Source organism: Asparagus officinalis, chromosome 8, assembly GCF_001876935.1.
Source record: "Asparagus officinalis chromosome 8, Aspof.V1, whole genome shotgun sequence".
NCBI lineage: Eukaryota > Viridiplantae > Streptophyta > Magnoliopsida > Asparagales > Asparagaceae > Asparagus > Asparagus officinalis.
In genome coordinates, this window is record NC_033801.1 from 98,556,381 (window position 1) to 98,565,811 (window position 9,431).

At 35.0% G+C, this 9,431-nt stretch overlaps 1 protein-coding gene across 1 annotated transcript in view; it reads right to left on the reverse strand.

The window, feature by feature from the left end:
* LOC109822444 overlaps positions 1-6,417 on the reverse strand; it is a 9,021-nt gene extending 2,604 nt beyond the window's left edge. The window contains exons 1-3 of the mRNA XM_020388643.1: positions 6,263-6,417; positions 5,104-5,231; positions 2,446-2,615 (exon numbers count right to left, since the gene is read on the reverse strand). Of these exons, the coding sequence (XP_020244232.1) occupies positions 2,446-2,615; positions 5,104-5,231; positions 6,263-6,374 (410 nt within the window). The 5' untranslated portion in view covers positions 6,375-6,417. The remainder of the gene's footprint in view (positions 1-2,445; positions 2,616-5,103; positions 5,232-6,262) is intronic.

The following is a 9,431-nucleotide window of genomic DNA, read 5'->3' on the forward strand; positions in this document are numbered from 1 at the left end:
CAAAATTTTTAATTTATATATTTATACCTATAAAGCATAGGCTATACTACAGTGAACAAATTGAAGGAACTTGGATGTTATTCATTCAATTTAGGTATAATAGTACTTTATCCTAGGCTCCTAGCTGGCAAACTATGATGCACGGATACGGATACGGGACACAGATACGACACGAACACGGATACGAGATACGTCAAAATCCAAAAAAAAATAGGATACGGGGATACGACAAGGATTTTTTTTTAAATTATTAATATATATAAAAAAAATTATAAAATTCAACTAACAATCTAAAATAGGAATCTATCACAAAATAACAAGTTTGTAAACAAAAAGTACCTCAAAATGAAGTAGAAGCTAGTCCGATGACTTCTTCATTGCCTTCATCATCAGCAAAACAATACTGCCATGGGCTTTTTCTTTTTTTTTTTTTCTTTCTTTTGAGTCGGCTAAGGATCAAATCGAACGAGAGATTTGAGAAATAGGGATGGGTTTTTTAATCGAATGGTTCGGGTTGGATTTTAACAACCAAACACGCAACCTGAATGAATCGACCTTCGGCGAATCCGAGCCGTGTCCGAGCTCCTTTGACCGTGTCCGAGCCTAATTTGACCGTTAACCCGTGTCCGACACGGATTGACCGTGTCCGACACGTGTCGTGCACGTGTCGTGACGAATTCGTGTCCGATTCGAGTCGGACACAGATTCGTGGCCTCCGGGGGCGAATCCGTGCTTCAGAGCTGGCAAACGCTGACCACAATGTGGGACCCACTCCTCAAAATTTGGTTTGTATATGCTAACAAAACTTTTTCCCAAAAAAAACCATTAGAATTATCATATTTTCTATGGCTTTTGATATTAGTCCCTTAAATCTATAATATTTAGAACATTTATTGAATTGCTATTAGATGCCCCAAATTTTATATCTCGTGGTGCTACTCTTGATTGGAGGGATTAACTCAAAACAACTTACGAAAATTAAGGGGCCTAATAGCAACTTTAGCAACTTAATGGACTAACTTTAAACAACTTACAAAAAAATACATAGGATACGTGTGTTCGACACGTGTGTCCGACACGGACACAACACGACACGGCTTCATGTTATGCGTGTCCGTACTTCATAGCTTACAACAATTGGGGGACCTGTTAGCAATTTCAGTGATTTGAGGTATTAATTTCAAATTTTAAGGGACTGATATAGGAAAGACACTACTTTGTAATAATTTAAAATGCATAAATAAAGCAAAAAAGTTACATTGGTGATTTCAGGGAATATATAAGAGGAAATCATTAATGTTAAGCATGTCGTGCTAATCTATTGTGATTTCAGGGAACGGATAAAAGCATTTTCTTCCAAGTGTGAAGGACTAGGATCAATGTGTATTTGAGAGTGGGTTTAAATTGACTTTTCCTTACTTGTTGGGGGTAATTGGACTAAGTTAGTCTAGAGTATTTGTGTTGTTAAATTCACACACGACGATCTTTTTGGAATCAACAAATGGAAACAACAAGCTTGATTTTTTTCCCTCATCCGTGACACTATGCCCCTCCCCAGCCAAACAATCCTGAGTCATCCCTGATCACCATATTCATTGCTCTTCAAGTAAAAACATAAATATCATCCTGACAGTGGTCCTTTCTCATACAATAACACATGTAGAAAATTATTTGCAATTACTATATACTGTTTGGACAAATTATTGTGATATCTTTTTGTAGTTATTGACTTTTAGAACAATATGTGCACTTATTGTTGACATAAATAATTTGTGCCCTTGTTACTATGTAAAGAACATATTGGACTCTTAAAAGAGATACAAGTTCCCACACTACGTAACAGTTCATTTCAAGTAATTTTATGAGTACATATGAATATTTTTTGTTTGGCATTCCATCCATATACTTACTCAAATTCCCATTCCAGATTTTTTTAGTTGATATATTAGCATGTTCAATGATTATTTCATATTTACTAAGTAACTAGTGTGAACACCGCGCAAAGCACGGCATACGGTATATCATTTTTTCCCGCTGCAGTAATTCCAGTTTAAATGCTACAGTAATTTTTTTAATATTAAATTACCACAGTATCCCGCATCTGCTACAGGGTTTTCAAAAAACGCTACAATATTCCCGTGTGCTACAGCAATAATTTCCAAAAATAATGTTGTAGCATCCCGTTTTCTGTTTGCTACAGTAATAATACTACAGTAAATGTTGCTGCAACATTTACTGTAGCACAAATAGTGAAGCTTGGGTTCTCCTATTTGTATAGAGGAGTAGATATAATTAATATAAAGAACTAACAAAGTTCTCGGGAACTCAAATTGCAAATACACCTTTTGTGGATGATTAAAAAGAAAGAAACTTGAGAATTCTAACTGGAAGAATTCCTTGCATGTAAAATGGTGGTGAGAACTAACTACATTTCCTTCTTCATACCTTATATCAACAGCTTGCAAATTAATACACATTTCTGCCACTTTTGACAATCCAGAATCACTGACATCAGACCCAGAGATATCTAGAAGAGCCCAAGAACTTTCTGCCAGAGAAAGGAGGACATGGTCATTCAGTAACTGTCTCCTCCTTGCAATAGCCACCATTGCCAACTGCAAGTCAAATTCATGCTTAATCTACTAAAATGGTAATGAAACCATAAAGGAAAGGAAGCAAGCTTATGAAAGAAAAGTTTGGTCAGAGACATGTTCATCATACATCGGAGACATGGACACATGGAGAAAGAGTTAGTTTACAATTACATAATGCCGTGCCATGTGCATCATACACACCCATAGAGACACATGCATACACACATAAATGCAAAATCTAATATTTAATAGTTAGCTCGATGTTATATGCAGGACAGTCAAATAATACCATTGAATTGACTACAATCTGTCAGCTTTAACTAAAATATTTGAAATGTGGAAATTGGAAGTCAACCATCTAACTGCAATCCACCACCTTTCTTGATGAATTCTAGACTTAAGTTTCGTCATGAATGCTAAAGCATAAAAGGTTAGCTGATGAGATACATTATCCTACACTAGCATTTATATCAAGTGCTCCACATTAGATCATGTACACATTTACACTTACATAAATTTTATAATATCTTGACTAGCTACATGAAATTATTTCATATAAACCCCATCCGCACTTGTTAAAATACCCAATTAATAGGTATCCAAGCCTTCTATTATTTATATGGCCATTTTAGTTCCCCAAAAGGAGGTAATCACAGTGCTAACATCAACACTCACAACTCAGTGAAGTAAAAAAAAAAAATCTATGCATAGAACAAAAGATTCGCCTGAGCTCAATATTCCTAAATCTATAAAGAAAAAAGCTCCGTGTACCTCTAGGTAGCACAAATACAGGTGCGGACACGGACACAATTATGGACACGGGACATGGCAAATTTGTAAAATGTAGGTACGGGGACATGACTATATATACACACACACATATACATACATATATGTATACACGTATATACATGTATACATATACGTAGACATGTATATACGTATACATGTGTATATACATACGTATACGTATATACACGTATACACGTGTATATACATACGTATACGTATATACGTGTATACGTATGTATATACAGTATACGTGTATACACACACATTGTTATCGAGGCGCGCACCCCGGGCGTGGGGCGCTGCGGGCTGGGACAATTGCGCACTGCACCAGAGGCGGGGCGTTGCACGCACACGAGATGCGCGCCTTGTGTGGGCCTCGTGTGCGCTTGACACCTACGTCATGTAATAGATTTTTTCTTCTGTTTTTTTAATAATTTGCATATTACATATTTACATCATGTAATAGACTCTTTCTTGCTAGTTGCTATTCCATTCTCTATCTTTTCATGTTTAACCTATAAAAAGGAAACAATAATTAGTAATTTAGTATACTTGTTTGCTAATTGTAACTTCCTTCTCTAATTAGCATGCTAACTAGAAAATTATGAACATGTAATTGTTACCTCCATTCTCCATCTTTTCATGCTAACTAGCAAATAGCAATTAAGAATGCTAACTAGAAAATTATGAACAATCATGTTTTTTTAATCACTTAATTGTTACTTAAAAATACATATATCATATTTTAAATAAAAATACATATTTCTTATTTGTTACTTGCTTGTTTTGTTTCATAGACTTTGCTTATGTTGGAGATTATCTTTCATTGTGATTTGTGAAAACTTATGAACTTCTCTATGTTATGCATGCTAATTAAGACTTTCATCATTTAGTAGGTGAAATTATATTTCTTGATCTTTTTATGTGACAATTTATAAACATGTTGCTTATATGCTTCTTTGTCTTATGTTGGAAAATATTAGTTTATATATATATATATATAAAATATTATTGAATTAAAATACCAATAATATTTGTATGTTTTTTTCTATTATCTATAACAATTAAGAATCAAATTAAATCAAACTAAGAATAAGGCATAACAAAAAAAGTTTAGTTTTGATCGCATGGGATAATACAATGGGTATTCTTCAAATTAAGTAATGGGTTTCAGTTTTCGAGTTCAAAAACTGATTGGTTTTGAACCCAATATTACCAAACTAGTTATGGGTATAACTAATAGGGATTTGCTTTGAACCACACGTGTCCATGGCGTGCCCTCAGAGAGTCCTTGTAGGACACAGACACGGCATCCAAAATGCCATGTCCGAGTAACCTAGGTGTACCTCAAAAAGAGATACGCAACAACACCATAGAATTAAAATTTCATCCTAAAATCTAAACCTAAATATAAGCAAATCTACCTAGACTTGAGGTCTCCGGACTCTGGGATGTGGAAAGTTTTCTATGGCCAGAATGAAGCTTCCCTTTGTGTGCAGAAAGTAGAGCTTCCCCGCTTCAGTTCTTGTTGGGAATAGTGCAGTGTTGTTGAAGTATACAAGCCCGGAATTTATGTAATGAGACCTTTACATATAATTATTTTCTTAAAAGAAAATGAATGCAATTACTAAAATTCGTGAAGAGACGATTCCATTAAGTGAGAACAAAAATGAAATCACAAAGTTACTAGGATTTAAATACATCCCCATGAAAATACCTTAGCATCAGGTGGGAATTCTGAAGCAACATCGGACAAATCTGCAACAATATCCTCAAAGAATTGCCCAAGGACTCCAAGGCACAAGCTGACTAAACTCCGGGGCTTGTTTCTTCGTAGCAGCAAATCTAAAAATCACAAAAAGGATAAGCTATAAAGAGAAAAACGCTAATAAAAAAGAAGATAATCAAGTAATAGCAAACATATAAAGAAAGTTACATTTATACAAATAGTTAACTGATGATAATGGCTCATGCTGCATATTTTTAATTAAACTAAATCAGAAACAAATGTTGATATTCATCATAACTGATACATAGAATTACAAAATCCAATTATTCAGTTAAGGCAACAAGGGACTGGTTCATTAGGCCAGCGATGTGGCACCACAAGTCTGAGATCACAAACATCCACAAACTATCTACGTAAACTGAAAACAAAAGGTCTAAAGTCTTGTAAGATGCCAGAGATAGGCGCAAATGGAATGATACACCTCTGTTAATCTCCTTTCAATTATTTTCTAACTTGCAACCCTTATCCTCATCATCTTATCATCTATCCTTTTTCATGATCCACTGTTTCAACTTATCACTGACACACCAATCTAACTCCTCAGACATCTAACCAAGCTCACTTCCTTTTGTAACCTTGCTCCTCTGTTCATATTTTTTGTCTCCTCTTCTCTAAAGTAAGAAGAGGTAGACAGCTTACATGACCTCAAAGATTGCAATCAAAAGACACTTCATTCTTCATCACAGAGGGGTTAGGGTATAATTAGCTTCAACAAGCTCAATACCCTTTTTCTTATTTAGGCTAAAAATAGGCTTAGAATAATCCACAAGAACTACATCATATTGCCCAATTAAAAAAAGAGTAAACTTTTTATGGTACCCTACAATTTAAAACAATTCAATTCAAATAAAAAGACATAGTAAATAACAAATAAACCAGCATAATTATAATATGAGCTTAAAAACTCAAAACCGAAGTAAAAACTAGTTGAAAAAACCATCAATCATCTCCTGGAACCACATAGCCCAGATAAAAAGGTGAAATTTTGATGATAAACCACGATTAATCCAACAAATTTATGGGCAAAACCGATTCTCTACCAACAAAATCTACTCAAAATCGTAAATTTGAGCAACAAAATCTTTACCGCTGAAATGATGAATTGAAGGAGAAGAAGAGCTTTTGGGATTCGAATCGAGCTGGAGACCTTTACAGCTCAAAATCGTAAATTCTATGGCCGTCGATTTCTTCTTTTCCATCAGCTCAAGAGGGGGGAAATTCGAGAAAGGGGGGCAAATTATACAAGGGGTAAGAAAAAAAAAGGGGGATATGAAGGTAAATTTTGCGAAGGAGAGGGAGCTCGGGATGGTAATGGGTCGGGTACGTTCTTCATTCTCCGGCCTAATGAGGGCCCATGTAGTGCCCCAGCCCACTCATAATTGTGGAGCGTAGGGTGAATTTAGCAGGGCCCCAAGCCCAATGCAGCAGCAAATCCTCGACCCTTGGTATTAATGGGGGGGGGGCGGGAGAGAGAAGTTGGGGGGGTTGGATGTTACAACTAGTTTAAGCAGCTTAATAGCATATAATCTAATACTATTATAAAAAGTGTGTTGGTATGTTAAACATTTCTTCCGAAAAGTACCATCTAACATGTATAGCATGCATACATAAAACACATGCATGACGCATATACTAATACGTCCGTGTGTGTGGGGAGTGGGTTGCTGTGGTGGTGTGGGGGGGGGCTAAAGAAAAAGTAATAGCAAAGTGTGCCGGTTTAAAATTGTAAGTGTTTACTTATTGTAAGCTTCTCTGTATTGTAAATAAGTATTTTATAAAAAGTTTGCTGCTTAATATTGTGTTAAATTATGTGTTTTGATCCCTGCTTAGTTCTGGTATCAGAGTCATGTTAGGCTCAAGCATGTCTAGCTAAATTACTTCTTATGGTTTATCTGTAAATAGTAGTTCATAAGAATGTAGATTTAATATATGTTCTTTCATTTCTGTGATTAAGTTCTTAGTTGTTAATTTTGTGGGACATCACCCAAGTCGCGTAGTGTAAAGCCCTGTTGTAGCCGGAGATGGCAGTTTAGGGTAGTGTAAGTCGTTGACAGACGTGCATTATTAGCAACTAGGTTGTTTTTTTACAGAAAAGAAAGAAAATATTAGATCTATATCTTTATTGATTATTTTTTACTAGATAAACCATTAAGAATATTTATGTCGGACATAGTTGAAAGCTCATCCAAAGCAACCCGTTATACGGGTAAAAAAGTAAAAAATACAAAGTTAAGTGAATATAATTCTGAAATAAAAAGTCTAAATAAATGGACTATCCCAGATGTCCCTAATAGAGACATTTATAAAGTAGGATTTTTAGATTATAAATCCTTAATTGTCATTAAAACTCTAGAACGAACCACTACGGTCGACAGAGAAGAGCAAACTATTCAATTACTTGGACCAGTAGACATAAAGCCATATATGGACAAATACAAATACCTACATATATGTTTAATACAAATAGCTTTTAAACCATTGACATTACAGGGGTTAAACACATCTATATTAACATGTTTAAGAGATGTCAGATGTCTAAATTGGACTCAATCTTTAATGGGAATTATGAAGACCAGTTTATGTAACGGTCCAGTCTATTTTAACGTCTATCATAATTTAAGTATGTCTCTGACAGATCCAAATATTCTAGAGTCAATAAGCCTAAATATTAAAACACATGGATATAACTTTATATCTGGATCTGAGACTATTGCTATTATATGTAAGGACCATGAATTTTTGATACTAGTTAAATAATTTTCTGATATTTTAAATATTAAATTATTATTTTAAAAAGAGTATTTATATTTATTCAATTTTCTAGAATATACTATGATTTAACAATTCAATTTTTATATTTATTTTAATGGTTTTGATGAATAATTTTAAGTTATTATTTGGTCATTATTAATAATCTTGTTGTTATTGATGTAAATCTGATCTTAGTACATTAGTATATATATTTATATCTGGTTGTATTTATTTTGTTAAATATTATTTGTTTAATTATTATTGCCATAGTTATTCTTATATATAAGGTAATATATCTTCATACCCTTTTCCCCTCTCTCTCTCTCTCTCCATTATTCGCTCTTATTATCTCCCTAAACTTTCCTTCCTAACACGTGCATTTTCTCTCCCCCCTAAACGTGTGCAAATTCAATCAGGTTTTCAATCAACAACCACAATTCTCTCTCTTCCATATTTACTCATTCTTTTTTTATCTCCCATAATTTCTCTCACATTTCCTCTATCTCCCCTTCCATAAACACATTATTTCCTTCTTTTCTCCCCAATTCCCGTACTCCCATTTTATCTCTCCTCCATTTCCCACAAAAACTCACACAGCTCACTCGTTCTCTCTCCCTCCATTTCCCAAAAACTCAGGTCATCTCCTCCCTCTCTCCTCGTGCTCTCTTCAAACCCAAGAAACCCGCATCGCTGCCCAAAACCTCCGCCCAAGCCGCTCCGACCCCCGCCATCAGATCCACCACCGCCTTCTCCGGCGAGCCCCAGCACCGTCAGCGAACGCCTCCAGCCCCGCACCCTGCATTCCATCACCTCCTCTCCATCTTCTTCGCCACCTTCAAACAACCCAGATTCGAGCTCCTCCACCCCCTGCCACCTCGCCGTCTTCCACCTCCGACGACGCCAACGCCGAACCCCTAGATCCGCTCCAAACTATTACATTTTGGAATCGGACGTGACATTATATATAGAATTCATTTTAAAATTCTAACTACGCTAGCTCCAAAAGCTAAAATCCATTCGAAACTAGGTAAAACAGTTCTGGTAGAAACAAATGTTTTGACATCAAATGTTACAGTTAATAAGCAAATTAAGTAGGATGAAATAAATTTCCCAGACAGTTGGGTAATACCCAATGCAATTCAACCACAACCAGTAATAAATCAATATATTGATCAGATTACTCAAACAGTAGATGGTGAGGTTGAAATTACTTTTAATCCATCAAGAACTATTCATTTATCTGATGTTGCTAGTACATCTAGAAGATCTATATCAAGATCAGGTTCTTATAGAACCAGTGAAATAAAGGGAATTAATATTTTAGATAATGATATCCCACACGCTATCTATAATAAAGAAGAGAAATTTTCTCTTTCTAATTCTGAAATTAGTTTTTGTATGAAATAAATGGATTTTGAAGAAGGAAGCTTAATCAGAAAAATTCTAAATAAAGAATTTTTTGAGTCAAAACACGAAGATTTTAGAAAATGGTTTTTTAAAAATTT